Genomic DNA, 25,039 nt, shown 5'->3' with positions numbered 1-25,039 from the left:
CAGACCGGCAGGCGTAACAACCAGCCCGGGTTGCCTCCGCGGGGCTCGGCCAGGAAGACATCACAGCGAAGGAGATTTTCTTTTGTTGTTTTTGTGTGTTTTCTCTCTAAGATCCCTCAGCTGGGCAGGTCCTTTGTCCCCAGGTGAGGACATCCCGCGGGCTGGGCTCCGGAAAACAGCGGGTTTCGGACAAGAGACGTCACAAGCACAAAGTGCACAATATTTCTGGTATTTACAGAGACACAGCAGTCCTTCAAGTTTCAAGTTTTGTCAAAAGAACAAGAAAAAAAACAGAACCCCCCCCCCCCCCCGAAAACAGGAACAAAACCCTAACCCAAACTGACAAACTGAAGCGACAACAAAGGAGTTACCAGGATGGAGAAAAACCAAAAAAAACATGGAAAAAAGGGAAAAAACTGTAGTTACGATACAGCTGCATCGCTCCCAAGACAACAGGTAACACGTCCACAGGCGGGACGGGGGATGTGGGATGTGGGATATGTACATGTGGGGTGCCGGGAGAGGCTCCGGCGCCGTCACCAGTCCGCATCCTCCTCGATGTAGTAGTCGGGGGCCGTCCCATCGAAGAGACCGGGATCGAGGGACTTGCGCTGCTTCCCCCGGGCAAACACCCTGGAGATGGAGCCAAAGCCCATCTTCTCTTTCTTCTTTTTCCGTTTTTGGTCTTCCAGGTCTTCTAGAGACTGTGGGAGGAGAAGACACAAATTTGGGCAACCAGCTTTTCCTTCACTATTTTTCCCCTTCCCCCACGCCAAGGATAATGGATCATGTGGTCCCAGTCCCAAAAAATATTCAGGTTCAGGTCCCAAAAAATATTTGCATCTGGATGCCACAAAATCTTTTCATCCACGTCCAAAGTAATGTTAAGATCCTGGACAAAAATACAATAATATTCCTGAAACCTGTGTGGTGGAATTTGCAGTGTAATTGGGCCCCTCTCCACATTCTGGGATTTTGGCCTCTTAATTCAACTGGATTGAGATTCCAGCTCCGAGAACAAATGGTCAGAGCATCTATCTAGATTGCAAAAACATCCCAGTTTTTAGGGCCAAATACAGAAGAATAACCTGCTTTGGCTGGGCCTTACAAAAACCAACACTGTGATAGGCCTGAGCTCAGTGAATGCCTACGGCATTAGCCAGGTTTCGGGGAAAATTATGGGAATATGCGACATCCCAGATTTGCAATCCAGGATGACTTCCATTCATCCCGAATCAGTGTCTCTGGCTCCCCCACCACCTTTGAGTACTTTCTAGCACAGGAAGGGGTCTCACAAGCAGGATTTGAGAGGATTTGTGCCCTACCTGTACGATTGGATTGTGCAAGTTCTTCTGTACCGGTCCGGGACTGTCCCCCTATGGCACAAGGAGACGGATCCATTGAATCAACCCCGACACAGCCTGAGACCATCCACCCCCATGGCAAAAGGCAGCATTTGTGCAGCTGAACTGCAGTGGGGCTGGGACAAACCCCAGGGCAGCAGCTTTCCAGGTCAGCCAAGCCCCAATGTGCCCCCCACTGCAAACCCAATGCTGTTTTGGGAAGCGGAGGCCCTGCAGAATCCCCAGAGCCAATCTCCCCAAATCAGGGCACCAAAGCCCCCACCAGGCAGGGTCTTACGTTGCAGAGTGAGTGCGTTCGATGCCGGGGTGAGTTGATGTCACTCGGCGTGGACGACCGGTCGCCCTCGGCCGCAGAGGCGTCGGAGATGATGGACGGCTGCCGGGAATGACAGGGGCTCACTCTGACCGCTGGAAGGCAGGGGGAAAACAGGGAGTCAACACCAGCAAAGCCTCTGATGCACTTCCATAAACATATTTGGGGGGAGTGGTTTTAACCAACTTCTTTCCTCCCCGGAAGGGGTTTGGCCCTGAGAACTTGCCCATGTCCTGATCCATGGGGTGCCCACCTTGCCGGTCCGCCGAGTGCTGGGGGTGTGAGTGGTAGAGGGTCTGCTGGCTCTGCCGGATGGCAGCGGTCAGCGGGAGGTCAGCCTGCATCACCCACTCCTGGTTGCCGTTCAGCACCGTCTCGCCCGGCATGGCCAAGGAATGGCGCTTGGGCACGTCCTTGGTCAGCGTAGCCAGGGACTGCTTGGCCTGGGAAGGACAGCGAGGTGGTGGTGATGGAACGGGAAAACCATATGAACATCTACTGGAGCAGCAGAACAAGCAGCAACACACTGCACACCAAACCCACCCTCCCCTGGGCAAGCAAAGATCCAAACTGTGCCGCTCCCCGTGCCAGGGATATCAAGTTATTTCTGAGTGATGCTCTCTGTGCCAAAGATATCAAGCTCCTTCTGAGAGATGGAGTTTTTTCCTCTCAGTATTGCAGTAGTGCAACCACTGCAGCACTCAGATCTATATTAATTATCCAGCTCACCATGGCCAACTCGGCCTCCAGCTCCTTCATGCGGTTGTCCTTCAGGTCGAGCTGGGAGCGGAGGGCACTGGCGTGGTCCGTGGCCTCCTTGGCCTGCCGCCGCAGCTCCCACTTCTCCCGCTCCAGGAGGTCCTTCTCCTTCGCCAGGGCTTTCACTGCGTCCTCGCTCTCCTGACGGGACAGGGGGTGGCCATCAGGAAGGGAAAATCCACGTGCTACTAAAAATGCCTCTGTCACAACCCCCTTGGGGACCACCCAACCACGAGCAGTATCTTCAGGTGTCACAAGAGCCCTGTGCTGGCAGGAATGTCAACCCTTTTTGGGGAGATCTGTAACGCAGCCGGTCCACAAAGCAGTGCTCACTGTGCACCTGGTTAAAATTACATCAAATTCCCCAGGTCTGGCTCTATTTCCCCCAGCATTTATTTAACCTTAACCTGCTGTGGTCCATCCCAACTCCAGCAGAGTCCAGCTGGTGCTTTCGTGGGATTTTCCCTGATTACAAACCAGGTTTCACACTCAACCTGCTGCCAGCCCTCTGTGCCACGAGACCATGGTGCTGGGCTCTGCACTCACTTTCCTGTGCTGTTCGTAGTTCCGGATGAAGTCCCGGAGCTGCTCCTCTCGGCTCTCCAGCGTGGCGTACAGCTGCTGCATCTGGCTCACCAGGTCTGTCTTCTCCCCCTTCAAGCGCTTGCGGTCGGCTTTCATGGCTGTGGGAGAGAGGATGACTCCAGCATGGGGGGCATGGCAGCCCCTTGACTCCATCTCTTTTATTCTCCAAGGAAAAAGCACCAAAATTACGATCCCGGGGCCTGGGCTGGGAGAAGATGCCCAATTCATCCCCATCACTGCACCCCTCAAAATGCCCATCACGTCACCTCTGTGGCTCCTCACCACTGCCCATCCCTCAAGGCACAGCTCAGACCCTGGAAAACAAGGTTTGGGAGCAAAACTGCTGCCTCAGCCTCGGGGCCTGGCACAGGAAAACCTGCTGCTCCCTCTCCAGGATAAATAAACCACAACCGGTTTATTTTCAGCAGCGAGGCAGATGCTGGCAGCGCTCCCATGGGCCCAGGCACGGCTCCCCAAGTGTCCCCTTCCAGCCCCATGGTGCTGTGTCGGGATGAGGGGATGGAGCAGAGGCACTGTGCGATGTGATGGGTGTTTCAACAGCCCTGAGAGGAACCCAAAACCTTCATGTTTTCCCTCCTCATTGCACAGTGAGGGATGCTCGCTGACCACGGAGCCCGGGACAGCTGTGGAAGGCTGGCAATGCAGGGAGAAATCTCACAGAAACCTCACATAGGACAAGGAATTTCGGTCATTTCTGTACATTAATGCTTTACCCAATACTGAACCTGATCCTTGGCAGTGCTGCAGAAGTGCCCTGTGGCTCCCTGCTCCACATATGTCCCATTCCACCAAAATAATGCCCAGTTTAATAATCAGATCCCAAATATTTCATTATACATTCCTGCTTTTCCACCCTGGGCAAGTGCTGCTCCTGAGGGAGCGGGATGCTATGAAACACCCTGTGCCCCTCCAACTCTCCCTGCACTCATCATATTGAATCACTGAGTCTTGCAAGTTGTTGTTTGTATTATAAAAAATCCTAAGTACCCCCAAAGTCTCCAGAAAAAAACAACCCCAAGGCCACCAGGGGCTGTGTCTACTACAAAAGCTGCCAGAAGATGATGCAGCACCACGACTGGGACCTGTCTCCATGCACACATCCAACCTTTTTCCATGACATTACAAAAATCCCAGCGGGTGTTTCAGCCCACCCTCTTTTTTCTACCCCCTGTACTGAGTCACTTCATCTGGGGGTTTAAACTGCACCATAAGGTGGTGGGTGCCTTTGGGCTCCTCTCAGCACGTGGGGGATAAAGACAATGTAAGAAATATAAGGAAACCATGACTGTGGCACTCTGAAAAGGGGAATTAATTTCCTTCACGCACCTTTGGCACCCTTGGCTTTGAGCCTTTGCCTTCACCCAGCACAGGGGAGCTCTGCTCCCAGCCTCCTCTGGCTGGGAACCCTCAAAAGGCATTTCCACCTGCGTGTAAGCAGGGAGACCATCATCATTTGATGTGCAGTGAAGCCCCCAGGCACCCTCAGGCAGAATAACCTGGTAACAGGGATCACCCAGCCCTGCAGACGTGCTGGAATAGACCCCAAAATCAGAGCAGCCTCCCCTCATCCAGCTCTGTGCAGCTCCCACATCCCACCCCAGCTTATCACAACCACAATCTCGAGAATTGGTTTACTCAGGTGTGAACTTCTGGGCACAGGTTTTACTCTACTTTTTTTACTGTTTCTTACTCTAAGTGTGTGCTGGGAAGATAAACAACAAAGCAAGTGCTTGGAGTGGAGCTGTAAGGAAAGGAAGGGGTTTGCAGTGAGAGGAGAAGAAGATGGGGAAAAAATCAGACTAAATAGTAGAAGAAGAGGGAGCTGTTTGGGACTATAGAGATTTTTATCTGTTATCTGTTTTTATGCAAGAGATGAAACTCTTTGGACCAACTATTCGGCCATTAAGCACTGGAAATAAATCAGAACACAGAAAATCAGAAAATGAGGTAGGAAATGCTGCAAAAGTTCACATTGTCCTGTGACAAGGCGCTCTTGGGAATCTTCCTCGCCCACTTCAATGAACACGACTCCTCCTGGGACAACTCAGCCCCTTCCGACACTGGGACTTCCCTTACTTTTTTCCCATCTTAGGAAATTACCACAGAAACCCTCTAAAAACAATCACAACCATGTCCATGTCTTTGAAAAAGCCCTTTCCCACTGCCTGTGTGTACTTAACCACCACCTTCCCCTGCCCAGTTCTTTCACAGGAACTAAAAACTTGCTAAAAAAGAAAAATTAATGGTAAGTTGACTGAGCCATACAGGGGTGAGATCCAGACCCCACAGACACATATATATCTGTATATGTAAAATTTAATTTCCTCAAGGATACTGTGAGGCTCTTATAAAAGTTTAAGTCACATTTGCCAATCTCTCATGCTGGAGGCGACAAAAGACTCCTAATGAATTTAATTAAATAATGAGTCCCCTATAGCATACAAACTCCTTTAATTAGTGGCAGCGTTCATGGCCCTTAAAGATTTATAGAAAACTCTTAATCGGTTGCCAACAAAAAAAAAAATAAAATGCTCTGAAGTACTGTTAGAAGAAGGATAACTATCTCCCAAGGTTGAGTATATATTGATATACTAATATTTGCCAATATTTATGCCAGTGTATCAGTATGACAAGAAGATGATGAGGTTTGGGTATTGAAAGAGCAGATTTTTTCCTATTAACCCAACAGGACAATTTACCATTTGTTTCATTTCATATTTGAAAGATTTGCTGAAACTGACACACTTTTTTTCCTCCCCTCTATTACTCTACTTCCTCCAAGACCGATTAGCTCCTAAGCTTAAAGAAGATTTATCAGTCATTTGAGAACTTCATTCCAAACCAAATTAATTGGAAATTAATTGAAAAAGGCAGGAGAAAAATAAAAAGTGAGGCAGAAGTGAGCTGTGAGGGCTGCCAGCAGCTCCTGGACTGAGCCCTGCTTACTGCAGCAGCTTAATTCGTCCTTAGCAAACAAGCCCAGCTAATTACTCGGTCAGGGAAAATGAGCCTTTGCAATCCATGGCCAGCCAAGGAGGAATAAAACAGATTTTCCCTGTCTATCAGGGCCTTCTGAGGAGGTGAAATGCCTTTTTCCTTTAATCTGATGATCCAGGGCCAGGTTTCTGTATCCCAAACCCCCACAAGTATCCAAATAAACTCCCCCAGCCCACTGGCACGGTGAGCTCTGGCCAAACCTCTGACCTCTTCATAAACCCAAGAAAAGAAGAGAGAAATCCTAAACCCAGTGGAAAGTACTTCTCCTACTTGCATTATTAATTTTCCCCTCGTCCCCAAAGCACATGGCAGAAGGAGGGGGGGGACCCAGCAGCCGCCCTTGGACTTGGCAGCTTGGCACTGGCCTCGGCAGCAAGGGATGGGGGAGACGGGTTGGGATGAGCTGGGTGAACCCCCCAGCTCTCACCACCACCCCCACCTGCACCAGGTCACCCTGTGCTCCTGTTACTTGAGCTTCCACCTCCTGCCACTCGATCCGTCCCTCGGTCCTTGGGGAGAAGAATGATGGACACAGAGATGTAATGGGACCAGCTCCACGCTGGGCTCCTCCTGCAGCCAAAACAATTAAAAATCCACCCAACCCCTCAGCGCCTTTTATTCCCAGCTCTATGTGAGAAGCCAAAATCCAGTTGCTCCACCAGAGAGGCACAGCCTTGTCTGGGACAGCAGCAGGGCTGGAACCACGCAGTGATGCCACCACTGAAGTGTCACCACCCCATGGGCCCCAGTCTGATCTCACCATCCAACAGCTTCCAGCTGGAAATTAGCTCCTGTATCCTAAACCCAGGCATCTCCCTGGGAGATAAATACTGCCTTCCCCCTTTGAAATGGATAATATCAAATTAAGGGGATATCAATTATAGAACATCATGACGTGGAAGGGACCCAAAAGGATCATTGATGTCCAACCCCTGGCCCTATGAGGTAGAGGCCACATCATTCAGCTGAGGTTCCCTTGGAGGATGTATGAGTAATAACTAGTTTGACTACCTTGATAATGTGATATTAGATGAAAATCCACTGTTTGAACCATAGAAGCAGCATCTCTGCCCAGTTTCACATTCCTGGGATGAGGCAGCAGAGCCCAGACACACACCAGGGCACTGGCAGAAGAAGCAGCACACCCCTGAACTCCAAAGAGCAGCTTCCTGTGACTCTCATTCACTTCCAAGTCCTTCTCTCACCCCACACAAGGTGAATTTTCATGCCAGGAACAGAATCAGAGCTGACTTTATCACTTACTGAATCACACACTTATTTTCTAATGCAGGGAAGAGCATCCTCGGGGAGCACCGCTGGAACCCCAGCGATGCCCTGCACAACAGGAATGTGCAAACCCATCCTGTCCCATTAACATTTACTTAATTTCTCCTGTTTCTTCCTCCCAACCATGAAATTCAATATTGTCACCATGACTAACCCACAAAATCGGGATCACAGTGCTGCTCCTTGCTTTGCAATTAAAGAGGCATGTGCGGTCCTTGGGTGCAGCTGTCACCATCAGGAAGATCTTAATGTTGAAAACATCAGTGTTCTGTGGTGCCAGGCAGAGCCAGCACTTGCTCCTGGGTGTGTGGAGGTACAGAGCAGGCAGGAAATTAGAGCCCAATGTCAAATTTCAGGAAAAAGGTGAGGCAATTCTCCTTGGGGGAATTTGCCTGGTGACAGCCAAGGGCTTTCCAAACCTGACCCAGCAGTCAACAAGGTGATCAATGACTTCTGAAAATTTAACATGGATCTTCAAAGGAGAACAACAGGTTATCTGTAGAGGTCCATGTCCTTATGGTGGAGACAGCTTCCTTGGCTAGGTCCACGACTGGGACATCCATCAATCAGGAGATACTTCCAGTGGGACACTCGTCTCCTGGGACACACATCTGCCAGATCACACATTCTTCTGGGACATCCATCTGATGCAACCCCCATCTTCTGGGACGTCCCATCCACCGGGACACTTGTTGCTACCCACCCCCTCCTTGCAGCAAGTTGAGGGTGCTGTGGATCTCTGTAGGAGGCTTTCCCCAGTCTTAATACTATTCCCGGGGAGCCACAGGTTTGAGCTGAAGGTGAGGGAGGAAGAAAACCATGCTACAACCCATTTGTGCAGCAGACATGAAGTTGGTTCATGCCTTTCTAAGCAGCAGTGAAAGCCAGCCTGAGGTTTCCACCCTGGCACTCAAAGAGGAAACAGAAACCAGGTTTGCTCTCCGCGTGACAATCCCGCAGGCGAGCTCCAGCAGATTGGATAAACCTGCCCAGAAACGGGGTTTCTGCCATTAGCCCACATGCTCATGGATGTCACCCAGCCAAGAGGCTCCTTGAGTTCCCCAGGCACTTGGGCACAGTCCCTGCCCACAGCAGGACCAGCAGTAATAAAGCTGTCTGCAACTTCTCCCACCAGGGATTTCCACCCCAGAAATCCAGACCACATCCATACCTTTCCAGCCAGGACAGGGGAAATAATAACTGCACTGATGCTGGAGGCATAATTCAGAGTCCCAGCTGTGGCAGAAGTGGAGAGTGTGATAGGGTGTAGCACTATGGGATTTTAATTGGATGTTAATGGATTAAAAAAAGTGCAAGAGATGGAATTAGCCCAGGAAAAAGTGGAATAAAGATGAACAAAGCACATGCTGACAGAAATGAAGAAACTGGTTGAGTTGCTCTTGCAGAGAATCCTGTGCTGGGCCAGACCCCTGCTCCTTCCCTCCACAGCAAGGACTTGTTAGTGCAGCACAGGGAAGATGCAGCACAGGCTTATCAGCTTTATCCCTGTGCCAAATGCTGTTGGGAAGGGCTGGAAATGCACCTCCAAAGGAGGACAATGAACCCACCCTCCACCCAGACCATCACAAACCAAACCCTGTGTGGCTGTGCACAATAAAGGCTCTTAAAAACTGTTGGAGCCCCCAAAAGCAAACCTGACCAGCAAACCCTCTCTGCTTCCCTCTGCAGCATGGCCCGGCGAGCCAAGATCCATCTGAACCAGCTGCGCTGCACTTCCAGGCTCAGAGCCAGCAACGATGACAGATTTCCATATAATTTATCTGCTAATGACATTCCACAGGACCCACCATGGATCGTGGGCTGCTGCAGGCGCAGGGCTGCTGCAGGCACAGGGTTGCTGCAGGCACAGGGCTGCTGCAGGCACAGGGCTGCTGCAGGCACAGGGCTGCTGCAGGAGCAGGGATGCTGCAGGCACAGGGTTGCTGCAGGCACAGGGATGCTGCAGGCACAGGGATGCTGCAGGAGCAGGGATGCTGCAGGTGCAGGGATGCTGCAGGAGCAGGGATGCTGCAGGCGCAGGGTTGCTGCAGGCACAGGGTTGCTGCAGGCACAGGGATGCTGCAGGCACAGGGATGCTGCAGGCGCAGGGATGCTGCAGGAGCAGGGATGCTGCAGGAGCAGGGATGCTGCAGGCGCAGGGTTGCTGCAGGCACAGGGTTGCTGCAGGCACAGGGATGCTGCAGGCGCAGGGATGCTGCAGGAGCAGGGATGCTGCAGGCACAGGGATGCTGCAGGCACAGGGATGCTGCAGGCGCAGGGATGCTGCAGGTGCAGGGATGCTGCAGGAGCAGGAATGTTGAGGCCAATGCTGCTGGATGTGGGGCATCCTTTGGTGAGGACGTGGGGCTGGGGATGCAGGGATGCAGGCTGTGAGGAGGGAGCTGCTCTTGGGAGATGCTCTCTGGCTGCAGGACACAACTGACACAGATCCCTAAACTCCACGACAGCGTGGCCAAGTTTCCCTGTGCTTCTGGCACGGCCTTATCCTGCAGCTCCTTACCACAGAGCCATGATTTCCCCAGTGTGTCTGTCAGCAGATCTGTCTCCCCTGGCAGAACCAGGCACCAGGCGCCGTTTTTCCTCCATTTTTGGCTACATTTCTCTATGGACAATTTTTCATGGAAAGGAGAAAGGATTTTTTTCCCCTCCAGCTGCTGATCCTGTTTTCAAGTTATCTGTCTCAGTCACTGTTGCCAAGCCTGCTCTGCTGCCCAGAGCCTCCAGCCCAGATCCAGCCCGGACAACTTTCCCAAAAACCACAAAAGCTTCTCAATATTGCAGGATGGGGAAGTAGCATCAATCGAAAAAAGCTTCTTGCTTTGTGCCCATCCAAATGCCAACTGAGATTCTCTCTTCCTAGCCACCACACCTGCAGAGAAGTCCTGGAAAACCAAGCTCAGAGGCTCAAACAGTGGCAAATAAAAGCCCAAGAAAACCCCAACATTATATTCCTTAAATACTCACAATTTTCAAGCCAAACTCACTTTTTCTCTGGACTATTCCCCACAGAAGCACTTAGATACAGCTTCTTAGATGACTTCTTACTCTTTTTTTTTGTAACTAGTATTATAATAGTTCTGCTTTTCTGCATTTTGCATTTATCAGCACTTCTCCCCCCGCCCCATCCACACAGAGCAAATATTCTCTAATTAAGATTTTTCTTCTCCAATTACAGTTCTATAAACCCAGAGCATTTTCTGCTGCCAGAGGCTGCACCGGTGGCTTGGGGGGAGGCAGGATTTTGGAGGTATTTTGACTGTTGCTGATATATAGGGATGTTTTTGTACATCAGAGAGTGCTAACATAAAATTTTCTGAAATCCCTTCCCCAAATACTGACTCAGTCCAACTCCCTGCTCCTCCGAGCATCTCGGCATCCCAGGCAGGGGGAGATGCAGAGGCCCCACAGCTCCCCACGTGCCGCTCAGCCTCTGAGCCTGAAAACTTTTGACAGCTTCTCCTCATAATCCGCAAACACGAGCTGACAAGTGCAAGTTATACTCGGTATGTTGGGGATTTGAGATGATATTTAGAGCCACGGCGCTGCCAGGGTTTGACACGTGAGAGCCTTCCCTGCTCAGGATCATCCCCCGGCTCCAGCTAACAAACCATCCTGCCTGGATTTATTGTCAGCTTGGTTCTAGAGTGGAAAAGCTGCAATGTTGTATTTTACCCTACACACCCCAGTCTTGGGGCTTACTGTGCTGGTGAGGGAGGGAGAGCACGGCCCCGACTGCCACAAAAACCCCCAAATGCAGGCATGAAGGAAGGAGGAGACCCTGAACGTCACCTGAAGGTAACTCCCCATGGGATACAGAAAGTTGCAGTCACCAGGAAACTCACTGCTTCCCTCCTACAAGTCTGAGGGGCTCAAATCCAACCCACCCCCACCTCCAGCTGCATTTCAGCTGCTGCCTTGGCTCTACTCTACAGCTGTGGAGGAATTCCTTTGCAATCAGCCCTCACATCTTGTTTCCCAGCCCATTGCTGCACCCCAGTCCCTCCCAGCTCCACACCACCCCTTGCTGGGGCAGGAGAGCAGGGGGGTCCCAGGAACACCAAACCCCCGTTATGAGCGCCTGGTGAATGCACTCTGCCGAGTCCAAGTGAAAAGGATGGCTTTTCTTTTCCTCATTAATCAACTTTTTAAAAGTTTAGGGTGCCGGGGAGAGGTGCAGCCCTTACCCTGCAGAGCCTCCTTGGCACGAGCCAGCTCCTGCTCCTTCTGCGCCAGCTGCACCTTCAGCTCGGTGGCTGAGAGCACCTCCGGGGACTTGCTGCCATGCGTCTCCTCCAGGTCCTTCGTCAGCATTTCCTTCATTTGCCGGAGCAGGTGGACCTCCTCCTGCAGCTGGGCCACCTCCTCCCGCAGCAGCGCTGGAGGAAGAGGAGACACAATGCGAGGAAGTGAGTGACGGCTCCCGGCACAGCCCCGCGCCCCCGCTGGAAACTCAAACCCCGGGGAAATGCTGCTGGGGTGGCCCCTCCCTGCTGGCAAAACTGCTCTGCACAGCCCAGAACCTGCACCACTCTGGGACCAGAGAAAGAGGAGGAGGGATGTGATGGGAAGGCACTAGGACAGAGAGGGGGAGCCGCCACTGGGTGATGGCATTTGAGTTTAAAAAATAAAAATCAATGTTAATATGTAATAATAATAATAGTAAGAAGAAACCAAGAAGGATTTTCCTATCCAAACCACTCACTGACAGGGCTGGAGTCCAACAGAGTCTCCTGAGCTCCCACACATCTCAGCTCTGCTTCCAGCCACCCACGTGCTTAGGGCATACTCAACAAAACCACTGTGAGACTGGAAAAGGGAAGATGATGCTTCCATCTGCAGCCACAAATGCTGAATTTTGCAGATTTACACCCAGTGATTGCTCATTCCTCCAAGCAGCTGCACTGCAGGAGCATCCTGGCAGAACCCAGCCGGGATCCCCTCCACAGCAGGCACTGGAGAGCTCCAGCACCTCATTTCCTACAGCTGCACCCACTGTTTAGTGTAATAAAGTGCTTTTCTGCTATTTCCAAATTGCACCCATGACCCTTATCCTGGAAAACACTTTAGGGCTGTGCATGCACCTCTGTAATCCTCCATCCGAGTCTGGGTTTGCTTTCCCTCCCCTTTAAAAACAGGTGGAGAAAAGCCCTTTCTCATCCCAAACTGGTTTATTGATTTCAGAGAATCATGGAATGATTTGGATTGGAAGGGACCTTAAAGACCATCCAGTCCCACCTCCTGCAAATGGGCAGGGACACCTTCCACTAGCCCAGATTGCTCTAAGTTCAACCCGGACTTGAACACTTCCAGGGATGCGACATCCACATCCTCTTGGGTTGGCATCATGGACATGGGGAGAAAAAATGACCCCCTCAGCACATACATCACAGTTACCAGAAAAATGAAACAGAAATTAAACCCAAACACCTCCTCTCCAAACCACCACGGTTGTGTCCTTTCCCTGGTGCCCCCGTGTAGCAGCCAGCCTGGGGGACACCCGCTGGACATGGAACATTGGGATTTTCCCCCTTATTCCTCCTCAGGTCGCTCTGCACGTGCATGGGCCGTTTCCTTTCCGGCACCGCTCGCGGAGCGAGGCCGGGAGGTGACGCCGGCGGCAGGACAGGGAGAGGCGGCTCCCCCCGGCAGCTGCGCCAGGAAGGCATAAAATCTGCTCCACATACTTGAAATGCTTCCCGAATGAAAACTGGCAAGGCCCCATTCTGTAAATTATTTAGCAATAAAGTCACTAATGAGGAACAGTTGAGCTCTGGGCTGGGGGGTTTGGTGCAGCCTAAAGTGCTTTCTTGAAATCCGTGCAAAAAGCAAGAACTGGAGGCGGCCAAGGCCAACAGGATCTTCCCCAGGGATGGGAGAAATGTAGCATGTCCCCTCCAGCCTCTGGGGACTCTGAGAGGATGTGAGAGACTCACACATAGTGGAATATTTAGTGTGCAAAACCCACCCAGTGCCTTCCCCAGCCACAGAAAGCCCCCTGTAGCCCCACAAAATACCCCCAACTGCAACAAATTGCTCATTTTTTTTTCCCCACTGATAACTCATTTTCACCTTTCCTTACATGCCACTTTGCCAAGAGCTATTCCTGGGAAAAAAATTAACCAGCAGATGAGGCTGGAGGCAGGGCAGCTTGCACAGTGGTGACTGATCCTGATGGATTCCCGCAAATTGCAGCATTTTGGTGGGAACCAAGAAAATCCCCATGCAGCAGGAAGTGATCTGAGGAAGGGAGAGGGCAAACAAAATCAAGGACAGGCAGCCAGGGGGGAATTCTGCAGCAAGGAATTCCAGAGGGATCCTTGGGCATGGCCCAAGGTGCTGTAATGCACTGTCCAGTGCAGCTCTCCAAAAATACACCCATCCCCTCTGGTCACGGTTAGAAACACTGAAAAAACTCAAAAGCATCTCTCCTCCAAAACAGGCAACAAGGGAATTTCATCCCCACTTAGTACTCGGCTCCTGATCCAGGCAGAAACTGCTGAAGGATTAAAATCCAAAATCTATGAGAAGCTACAGATGTAATCTGAAGAGAAGCATTCAGCACCATGCTCCCCACATTGCTGGCTGCAAGCCAAAGCCTATGGAAAACCTCAATTATTGATCAGCCATATATCCAAAATTCTTGCTTCTTTAGACACATAATTAGAGATAGACATATATATATATCTGTAGTAAAAAGGATTATGCTTTGCAATATATAGTTATATTTGCTACATATATATTATTATATATATGGCAAAGCCAAATCCGGTTTGAATATACAGATATATAGCTATATAAAATTGGAAAGCACAATCCATGCAGCCAAGGTTTGATAGGAAAATCCTTCTTTCCAACTCACTCTCAGGGCTCCTGCCAATGTCATGGAATCACAAACTGGTTTGTGTTGGAAGGGAGCTTAAAGCCCATCCTGTTCCACCCCCTGCGACAGGCAGGGACACCTCCCACTATCCCAGGTTGCTCCAAGCCCCGTCCAACCTGGCCTTGGACACTTCCAGGGATGGGGCAGCCACAAATTCTCTGGGCACACACCTATAATGACACTCACTTGTGTACAGGACTTCCATCACTCCAATGCTTCCTCTGATATTTTGCCCACCAAAATCACACCAATTTTCCCCCCCAAAGCACCTCTCCCCCAGCACAGAGCATCTGCTCTCCATCACTCTCCTCCAAGCTTCCATCCTACCTTTCCAGCACCTCCTGCTCATGAGGGTCCTATGGAGAAATCCCATGTTATTTGCATAATTTGCATTAAGAGACTCAGCTTGAGAGGGATATTTAAGCTTCATTTTAAAACAGGGGGGAGAAAACCCCCCGTTGCTCTGCCAAGTTTAAGTACCTAAATAAACGACCCGAAACGAGCCGTTTGCAGGCAGCTCTTACTGATCGTTACAGAAAAGTTCCAATAGCTGGGAAAATGGGGTCAATTATTCAGGAACCTCATTTCAGCCTCTATTTCTTCCACGTACAGATGGCTGAGGGAGGGTTTCCATGTGATTGCTATGAGCTGGGTGGAGCTGTGCCTCTATTTGAAGCTGCAAAGGAGTTTGAAGTGAGCATCAGCCCTCTCGAGCAGGGACCAGGGCTCAGAGCCCCTCACAAGGGACCCCACACACCCCCCAACATGATGCAAAACCAATCAGGAGAATAGAATATTTTTAAAGGCCTTTTTTTTGCAGTTCACCCTTGCAAGTGTCACTATGTCAGGGTGCGAAGTTAAATATGCCATTAGGAACTGCCTCCTAAATGCAACAACCTCAGTGCAAAAAGCATTGTTTCCCCCACTATTTTTGTCCCTTTAAAATTTTTCCTCCTCTTTTTAACCTTTTTTGGAGGGGGGATTGGGTGCCTTCTGTAATTCCTGACTACCCAGAGGAGAAGGAGGTACTGCATTGCATGGACAAGCCCCATCACTCATTCCAACCCCTTCCAAATCTGCTGCAAGTGGGCAGTGATGAAATTAATGCAATTTAAACACTTCCCAGACTAATTGATGAAAACTACCGTTCCCACTGAAATAACTGGCTGTTAATTATATTTTAGCTGATCACATTAAACTTCCATGACACTGCTGAATTCTGCATCCTTTATGCTTCAACCACTGATTGGTGTTAACAGACAACGCAAATGAGATTTTTCTGGGTTTCTTTTTAATTGTGGTGAACATCTCCAGACAGCATTTGGGGATGAAGTTTCCACTCCTGCTCCTGCAAATCCCATCTTGGACTCCTCTGGGCAGCAGACCAACCCTCCATGCAGCAGCAAAGCCTTTTACTGGCCTTGGAACAGGCATCACTTTAAAGACATCCATTTAAAAGCCTTTTTTTTCCATGTAACTCAGCTGACACGATTGCTGCACACACGTTTCTGCCTTTGGAGGGGACCTATTAAAAATGGATGCAGAACAAATGACGAGGCTCGTGTGGGTGCATCAGTATCTCAGGTGAAAGCTGCACTTTGTGCCACTTTCATGAGTTTGATGGTGAGATGGCTTTTGCTTTGCTGGGCACAAGTCAAGGGTTTGTTTTTATGCAGAACATCAGCAGGATAAATATACATGTACACACACCTCTGTCCTAGGATGGGAAAGGCAAGGGTCATAAAGAACATTATTAGAAAAAAATAAGGATTCAAGACCTAGGGATGAGCTGAGTTTGTATTTTAAAGAGCATCTCATCACCTCTGGTTTTTAAGTAGCTTCCCAGCTTGGGACTTGCCCCTTGCAAATGTGCAGCAAGCTGGAGAGGGACTTCTGACAAGGGTCTTGGTTGTTGCATTGACAGGACAAGGGGGAATGGCTTCCCACTGACAGAGGGCAGGGTAGATGAGATATCAGGAAGAAATTCTTCCCTGTGGGTGTGATGAGGCCCTGGCAGAGGTTGCCCAACGTAGCTGTGGCTGCCCCATTCCTGGAAGTGTTCGATGCCAGGTTGGACAGCACTTGGAGCAACCTGGGACAGTGGAAGGTGTCCCTGCCCGTGGCAGGGGGTGGAAGGAGATGGGCTTTGAGGTCCCTCCAACTCAAACCATTTGTAAAAAGACCCAGCTACTGCCACTGCCCAGGACTTGCTGGGGCAAAGCTGACACCTCTCCCTTCGACACCTGGACAGCACAATGGGCTCATAGTGGCTCAAAATGAGCCCCCTCGCCACCCCACAGCATCACCTCCTCAAGGGGATAAGAACAGGGGCCTGACATTTGTAAACCACCACTTCAGCCCAGTCCTGCTGCGCATCCCAGGCGCATCCCTCAGTACGGAGTCTCCTGCAGCACTGGGGCACTCCATGACCTCAGAGGAGCTGCTGGCCACCAGTGCTCCCTCCTGGGTGGGCAGCGGGGTGCTCAGCAGAGCCTCTTGGATTAATAAAATGAATTTTGGCTTTGCACATTCATCTTTTACTTTAAAATAAGTTTTTATTTCCACCCTGTGTTGCTGCCACAATACTGCAAGCGAGCTGTCACACCTGGACATAGGTACAGACAATCTGTAAGAATTTCAGGGTAAAGCTTTCATCCAGTGGCAGCAAATCCTTGCAAACACCACTTCTGAGCATTTCCTGAGTTAGACACCAGCTTGGCCTCGGTGTGCCCACATGGTCACAGCTCTGGGACAGGACCCCCAGACACACGTGCCAACTGTGCCCCATCACGCAGCTGGGGCAGGATGTGCAGAGACCACCTGCTTGCCAAGTTACCCCCATGTCCTGGCATTCCCCACCCTAAAAAATAAGGATTATTTCCATCATGCAGTTGCTCACTCTCTGGTCTGCCCTGGCCACACTCTGGTGGGTGTCTCACATGGGATATAAGTATATAAAACCTGATCTAAACCCCTGTGCACGCTGGCGGGAGGGTGGGCAGAGGGGCTTGGGGGGCACAGGGCTTCGGGGCCAGGCTGGCGGTTGTGGAGGCTGCCAGAAGCACACACGGCTTAAGAGCCACTGGCTAGTGAGCTGCGACCCCCGCGGCAGCCCCCGGAGCCGGCTCCGAGCCCTCCCCAGCTCCCGGCTCGCTCCAACTTCTCCAGGAGACAAGATGGACTACGGGGCACCGGGAGCCGCCCGCCCTGGCCCCCCCAGCGCCGCGGGGGCACGAAGCCCCTAGCCCCTGCCCCTCGCTGGCCCTGGGCGTGGGGACAGCACGGCCACCACCGCCACCCTCCCCGCGGCCCCGGCGCGCTCCGGCGTTGTTTTGTTTCTCCAAGGAGGAAGCGAGCTCTAAGCACAAAGCGAGCGAGGGGAAGCCGTGCACGCCGGGCTGCGACCCCTCCCGGGGACCCTGCGGAGACCCCCTTACCTGCGTGGGCTAAGCGGGGGCACTGCGCCCTGCCCGGAGCATCGTCCGAGGCCGCCCCCCGCCGTGCCCGGGCAGCCGGACAATGGGCCGGGCGCGGAGCGGAGCCCTGCTGGCAGCGGCGCGTCCCCGCCGTGCTCTCCTCCTGCTCCGACTTCATGGCGGGGCACGGCGGGCCCGGGGTGGCCGGGGGCGCGGGGGGTCCCCGGGCGGGCGGCTCCTCCCCGGTACCGCCCGGCACTGCGCGGAAGTGCGGCCAGCGCTACCTGCGCCGGGAATTTGACCTCTTGCCGGTCGCTTGATGTCACGGCTCGGAGGAGTGGCTCTGCCCCGCACAGCCCGAGGTGCGCGGGACGGGGGCCCCACAACTCTCCCGGAGCCCCGGGGTCGCGCAGGAACCCGCGGCCGGCCGGCGGCGGAAATGATTCCCGGCTGGAATCATCCATCGCTCCCGCCGCTGCCACCCACCGAGCGGGCGGCGGCCACAGCCATGTCCCGGCGGCTCCATCGCGACCGCTGTTCGCGATCCTCGGCCAGCGCCGGCAGCACGGGGGGGAAACTGAGGCAGGAGGGTGGCGAGGCAGCCCCGGTGCCAGCGCACGGTTCGGGCCAGCTCGTCCTCGCAAGGCAAACACCTGCAGTATTTTTTCTCGCAATGCAGTTGTTACTTATTTTACATGGGGTGCGGTGGGTAGGGACACAGCAAAACCCGCAGAGACCACCTGCCTTTCTATGATAAAAGCCACATAAAAATACACCAGAACAACCAGACTCTCTGAAACCCAGCACACTCGTGTAGCTTTTCCATAGAATCATTAAAGTTGGAAAAGACTTCCAAGATCAAGGTCAACCTTTAACCAAATAGCACCATGTCCACTAAACCACATGGCAAAGTGTCACATCTGCTTGTTTTTTGAACACTTCCAGAGATGGCGACTCCACCACTTCCCCTGTGGAGCCTGTTCCAATGCTTAACCACTCTTTCAGCGAAGAAATTTTTCCTAATATGAATATTTTTGTTCCCTACAGTCCAAGTGCACTGTTATGTGCCCACACTCTGCTGCCTAGGCTGCCCGTTTCCACGGCCCTCACAGCAGACCTGCTTTATAAATTGTTTCACCCCACCAAAGCGATGAAGAACTGGGTAGAAGCCCTTTGGGTTTATTAATTTTTGCCTGTCTCTTCACTGTTAGCCTCACTAGATGAGCACTGCCAGCTGCTGGCCAGCTGCTGGCTTGGGGATGCTCTGGAGGCAGCCCCAGCATGCTGCCACCACACACCTCTTGCTCTGCCCAGGAAGGCAGCGCTTGCACAAAGCTCATAAAACACAGTTAAAGACAAAAAAAATCACCATATTCCACTTTCCAACAGCACCTCCGCCAGCCACTGTGAACCCAGCTCCCCCGCCCTACAGCAGCAGTATCTCAGGCATGGGGAAACTGAGGCACACCCCGCGTCCGTGGGCTTTGACGTCTTGGGGAAGTGGGTGACAATAGGTTAAAAAGGTGGGAGGAGCGAGCTGCCCAGGCTAGGAGGGGATGCAGCCATGGCCACCTTGTACAGTCGGGTCAATAAACCAGGTTGTCACTCACCCCGTGACCCCCCCGGCCTCACAGTGCCCTGGCGGGCATTGCCCCTTCCTTATCCTGCTGCTTCCTCGCCAGCGGCTTGGGAAGGGGAAGGGAGTTGGTTTTGTTGTGGAACAAGCCCTGGTTCTCATTGCAACAAACTCAGTGCATGCAACAGGCTGGCACTGCTGCACAGCCGGGCACGGCTCTGCTGCCAGGTGTGCGGTGCCCCATCGCCGCTGCCATCACCGACCTCAGCTCCGGGAAGCCCAGGAAAACTCTGCGTCACCTCCCATCGCTCCCTGTTTGCACAACTCCCCTCCCTGGGGATCAAGTCGCAGCGCGCCCGTGCCGACTCAGCTCCCGATGCAGCGGGAACGCTGCCACGGCCGGAGCCTCCCCACGCGAGCCGGGAATCACCGCCGGCTTCGGGGCACCTGCGGGTTTAATCCTGCTCTCTACGTAATCCCAGAGCAAAGGCAGCCGTGTGCCTTGGTGTGACCTGCCACGGCACGGGAAGGTGCTGAGCTGCAGTGCCCCGAACCAAGGCAGAGGGAGGACGTTCTCCACGTCACGGGCATTGCACAAGCCCAAAGCTCCCCAAGAGCTCCCCTTGGAGCCTCCTCCCTGGCAGAGGAGCCCGGTGAGCGAGCGGGAATGCTGGGCTGGGCTGAGTCCTGACTTCTGCTGACTAATGGTGGCCCGGCAGCGTTACTCACACCCGCAGCACCCATCCGTGCTGAGACAGCCGTGCGGGCTGCTCTTTGACCCAGCGATGGACCCGCAAGGATTCCCCTGCTCCTTCCTTTGTGATTAACAATCCCTTTGGAAGGCACGCGGAAAAACGGTGCTGCTCAAGATGGCTCAAGCCTCGGCCGGGTTTCGGGCACCGAGCGTGTCCCTGTGTCAGGCAGCAGTCACCCTTTGGCTGTGGTTAAACTGGGGTTGGGGTCTTGGTCTCCTCTCCTTGCTCTGGATCAAGCCATTGCTGTGTGGCTGGTAGTGGTCCCCCCTGGCCTTAGCCAGGCGGAAGCTGAGGCCAGGCAGGGATTTCTGTCCCTGGAGTCACTCCCCGTGGATCCTGGCTGCTGCTGGTGCTGGGAAAGGGACAAGCGCTGGTGTCAGTGCAGATGGGTCTAGCCCTTCATTCCAAACATGGCCTCCTTCAGCCCTCCCTAGCCAAGACCTTTCTGCAGGGGCAGGAGAGACCCTTCCCATGCAAGCCTGTCTGAGAAGGTTTCTGCAGGCTGATCCCAACTTGACAACCTCCACCAGAGGACAAATCTGCATTATCTGTATCCCATCCCCAGCTTCCTGGGCTTGGAGGTCTCACCAGGGTTATGGCTCTGAAGCAAGCAGGCTACAGGTGGTCACCACCAAAAAATGTCCCAACTCTGCCAAAAATCCCAACCACCACCCCGAAGAGCAGAGCCCACCAGAGACTGGCAAAAGAGAGTCAAGTTGGGGTCAAAAAGTTGTCCAGCCCCAGCACAGCTGCCCAGGGCAGTGGTGCAGTCGCCATCCCTGGAGGGATTTAACAGACATGTGGATGTGGCACTTGGGGACATGGGTTAGTGGTGGCCTTGGCAGTGCTGGTTGGACTGGATGATCTTAGAGGGCTTTTGCAACCTTGATGATTCTCATGATTCTGTGAAAAAGCAACTCAGCTTCAGCATCGCTGCTCCAAAGGGAACAGTTCTCCCTCCCTCCAACATGGAATAGGAGCTGGTGGCTGATCAAATGCAGCTTGAGCATATGGCTGGTGCTCTGTGTCACTGCCCTGGAGGCACCGGCTCCTGCAGCCACTGCTGAGTAACCTCAGCCCTGCCCAAAGAATCTCTGCAGAAGGCCAGCGATGCATCCATGTACCTTCAGACAGGAGCTGGCCCTCGAGAGCCACATTTGACCTGGAGGACAGAGCTGTCCATGAAAACAACCTGACCAGAAAAATCTGGAGACCTCATACAAGGTCTCCTGCTTCAAAATGCCACCTTTTCCCAGGAAAACTTACTAAATCTTCTCTCCCATGCCTATGGAAACCCTCTTCTCCATCCCCGTCTCTCGCAAAATAAAGATAACAGAGTGAGGAGATGTTTCAAAACAGAGCTGATTTCTTTTTTCCCCCTGGTTTTTCTTTCAAGGAAAAACTTCTCTCAAAAATGACAGATTTTTGTCAAACATTTCACTCATGACAAATTGGCATTGTCATTGAGGAGAGCACTCGGCTGGGAATTTCGGAGGCGCTTCAGGAACCTCCATCTGCTTTTACTGAGTTAAAATCCGACGGCGGCGAGGCTCGAGAACGTAATGTGTGAGGCAAGGGTTAATTAACATCGATCTGGCTCCAAAACCAGAGGCGGTGAGAGTAATTTTCATTGAGGAACTTGGCACTGCTTAGCACCTCCTCCTCCTCCAGTGCTGCCGGAGTATTTTAAGCTCCTGAAAATCACACGTGCATCACTGAGAGTTCTTGCAATTATTAATTAAAGCCTCAATAGAGAGAAAAACCTAATTTTTTTGTTAACTCCCTACCCAGGCCATACACAGCAACTTTCCCCTTCTTTAAAACAGCACTGCAAAAGCTGTTTGCAATGTAAAGAGGCAAAAAAGCAACGGGGAAAGGGCAAACATCATTATGCTGCTTCCAATCTCATTTGGTACAACTTCCTGAGCTCATGACAGTTATTTCTATTGTGTTTTTTAATTTTATCATGAGGATTATAGTTATCATCACAGACATTTTATGCCTAACTTCTGGGCTCTTTACAATATTTTCATTCAAATGCTAAAAGGCTGTAATGAGACTAAGATAATGGCCTGCAAATATAAATGGCACAGATCAGAATAGGGGGAAATTGGTTAAAAAGGAAAACAAATAGAAATTATCCATCCTAATTTGCATTCAAAGACAGTAGCTGGGGAAAAAATTAATGTATTATGGAGAAGGAGGTTTCACCTGGTACCTGAACCCAACAGAACCTGTTGCACTTCTGCAACATCTGGATCCAGCTGCAAATGTCACCGACTCCTCCCTGCCCTCCCCAGCTTCGTCAGCACTAATGAGGCGAGGGATGGCACAGACAGCTGCACGTTTGTGGCCGTGGAGGGACAGGGTGGGCATTGATCAGCAAAACGTGAGTTCTCCAAGAGCTTTGAACCGCTGAACCCCACCAGAATCAATATTTTCCTTTTTAAAACAATGCTGGGGGGAAAAGCACATCTCATATAGATTCAGTGTTATTCTGGGTTTTACATTATTCATTGAACCTCATCCCATGTCATGCTGCAGTGAATATATTACCATATATGATGATACAAAAATTACATGACTCCTGCAAATACCCGATAAAGTGTCAGGCTGGGCTGCTAAAGGAGCTGCAATTGCTCATTAGCACCGTGTAATTACGCTGCCATACGCTGGGGTTGTGCCTGTGCCACCAGACACTTTATGGGGAAAGAGAAGGAAAATAATAATAGTAATAATAATAGTAACAATAATAATAGTGAAATAATAATAAATCAGGCAACAACAAACCCCAGAGCTGCGTGGTGGGTCTCAAACTTCAGGAAACATTTTCTTGTTGAAGCCTTATCTCCCCTGCAGCACATCCAGGAATGTCACTGCAAGGCCACCAAGGGCCATTGTGTCCCCAGAATCTCCCAGCTCAGCCCACCCGAGCAGGGATCATGGGGACACTTGGAGGGAATAGGCTGCATGCAGAGGAGTAACAGGGAAAATGGGAAGGTTGTCGGGAAAGGTTAATAATTTATCCCTGTGTATAAATGTGCTGCTATTTCTAAAATAGGCTTTGCAGCCTCAGTGCCACACATGATTTGAATGGGGCTGAAGGTGGGCAGCTCCACTCTGATATTGGCCACTGTCTTTATACCCAGGTACTATTGCCTTTTTAAATTATTTTTTTTAAGCTGCCCTGGAGCTTCCACAGAGTTTCAAATAAGCAACTCTAATGCTCCGTCTTCATCAACCACTCCACTTACATATATATAAAAAGTATATGTATATTGGGGAATTCAGTATAGAAAACAGGTTTTTATGACACCCACACAACCTGCCACATTCATCAACACAACCAAAACTTACCCAAACCCCATTTCTTTACACCCAAAACCTGCCACTCACCGGGCACGAGGCTTGTTCATGTGCATGGACTCCAACTGATGCTATAGCACAATTTTTGATTGCTTGCAGGAATTGCAAAGACAAAAAAAAAAAGTGGGAATAAAGCCTGGCTGGGATGGCTGGAATTTGTGAGGCAGGTTAGGAAAGCCCAAGAGGCTGCATGGATCAATGACCCCGTGAGCCCGGACATATCCCGTTCCCCTCCCGCCACTGTGTGTATCAACAGAATATTTATAAATCAATTGAAAGCAATTAATCAGCTACAGAAAGATAAGGGATAATGAAGAAAAGAGATTAGCTGGCGATGCACAAACAGGGCTCCTCCAGGGAGGAACTGCTGTGGTTGGAAGCCTCCTCTGCAAAGCCTATTAGCTCCACTTAAAAAAGAAATTTAAAAGAGGCAACCTGAATAATTAAAAGGAAGAGTTAATGGTTCATGCTAACAGCTTCTAAAAACCTGCAGTAGCTGTGTTTGTTAACCAAAAGGACCTGCAGATAAACCACTGCTCCACGGCTGCAGCTGGAGCCCCACATTCCTGCATGGAGCCCAACATTCCTGCATCCCCTGGCACGATGGATCCAGGGAGGCTCACATGGACACTCTGAGTTGCACGGGGCCACTGTCCTGCTGGGTTCACTTAAGTGACCAACCCTTTGAGATGAGTTATAAACAATAACAGAGGAATGACTCCAGGATGTGAGAAGAAGCCTGCAGAGATGTAAATCGTAATATTACCCACCCAGTGTATCCCATGGTACAATCACCAACCTGCTCCTTGTTGGCTAAGCCAGGACTAAATATACTGCTGGCTTGGTTGCCAACTGAAAAATTAACCTCTTGGCAGGACAGTCAACATTTCTGCCATTTTCTGTATGTTTTCCTACTGATTTTTCCACCCTAATCCTTCCATGCCAAACTCTGGGGAGGAGTGGCTCAGGGCAGGACCAGCAGCACTTTCCTTGGCCATATTGCAGCCAATAATTATTTCTTTCACACCCAGAAGATGCCAACACCAGGGCTGGGCTTAATCCAGTCTGCAGGACAAGCACCACTATGATAAAGAACTGGGTGCTTTTGGCCAAAATAACATTCTGAAGCTGCCACTTCATTTTTGAGGAGCACCCAAAAATGCCCCATCCCCCAGCTGTGACATGCATCCTGGGGATGTCTGTGAGGAGCTTTCCCAAATTTATGGGGAAATTGGCAGCCTCCTCTGGTGCTGTGGGATCCCACCTGGGAGCTGGCAGTGGGTGGGCATTTAATCAGGAAGACCCACCAATTCAGAGGACTAAAGACAGCATTTCAGTGCAATACTTGCCTTTTTCAAGTAGTACTCAATAAAATTGCCAGGTCAGGGTTGGAGCTCACAGGTTTTTTTCCAGAGGAGGAGGGTAAATATCTCCCCACCTTCCTTGCCAACCTGCAAGGCAGCAATTTAACCTTCAAGGTAGAGCTCACATTCATTTAGTAGCAGCTCTTATCTACAGGCTGGGGCCAGAATAATTCCACTGAGAACAATATATAATAGATAAAAATAACTGCACTGCAGCACAGACACGGATGGCACGAGCAGCTTCCTCCCTGCCCATCGATTTCATGGCAGGTGATGGGCTGACAGCAGGAAAACTCCCCTAATTCTGGTGCTTAGGGGGCTAATGTTGATTTAAC

General features: G+C 51.3%; 1 protein-coding gene across 4 annotated transcripts in view; it reads right to left on the bottom strand.

Moving 5' to 3' along the window:
- Positions 1-304: 304 nt before the first annotated feature.
- Positions 305-25,039, bottom strand: part of LOC138121350 (kazrin) — an 85,406-nt gene continuing 60,671 nt past the window's right edge. For 3 of the 4 annotated variants that reach the window (XM_069034788.1, XM_069034791.1, XM_069034790.1), the window contains 7 exons: positions 11,532-11,723; positions 2,983-3,119; positions 2,407-2,577; positions 1,931-2,120; positions 1,642-1,772; positions 1,326-1,376; positions 305-704 (listed from right to left, as the gene is read on the bottom strand). In XM_069034788.1, coding sequence (XP_068890889.1) covers positions 537-704; positions 1,326-1,376; positions 1,642-1,772; positions 1,931-2,120; positions 2,407-2,577; positions 2,983-3,119; positions 11,532-11,723 — 1,040 coding nt within the window. In that variant the 3' untranslated portion in view covers positions 305-536. Of the gene's footprint in view, positions 705-1,325; positions 1,377-1,641; positions 1,773-1,930; positions 2,121-2,406; positions 2,578-2,982; positions 3,120-11,531; positions 11,724-17,664; positions 17,870-25,039 lie in introns of those variants that run through there. The other variant, XM_069034789.1, reaches the window with a different exon arrangement.

This window comes from Aphelocoma coerulescens, chromosome 21 (assembly GCF_041296385.1).
Source record: "Aphelocoma coerulescens isolate FSJ_1873_10779 chromosome 21, UR_Acoe_1.0, whole genome shotgun sequence".
NCBI lineage: Eukaryota > Metazoa > Chordata > Aves > Passeriformes > Corvidae > Aphelocoma > Aphelocoma coerulescens.
The sequence above is the reverse complement of the archived record's forward strand: the minus strand, read 5'-3'. Positions and strand labels throughout refer to the sequence as shown.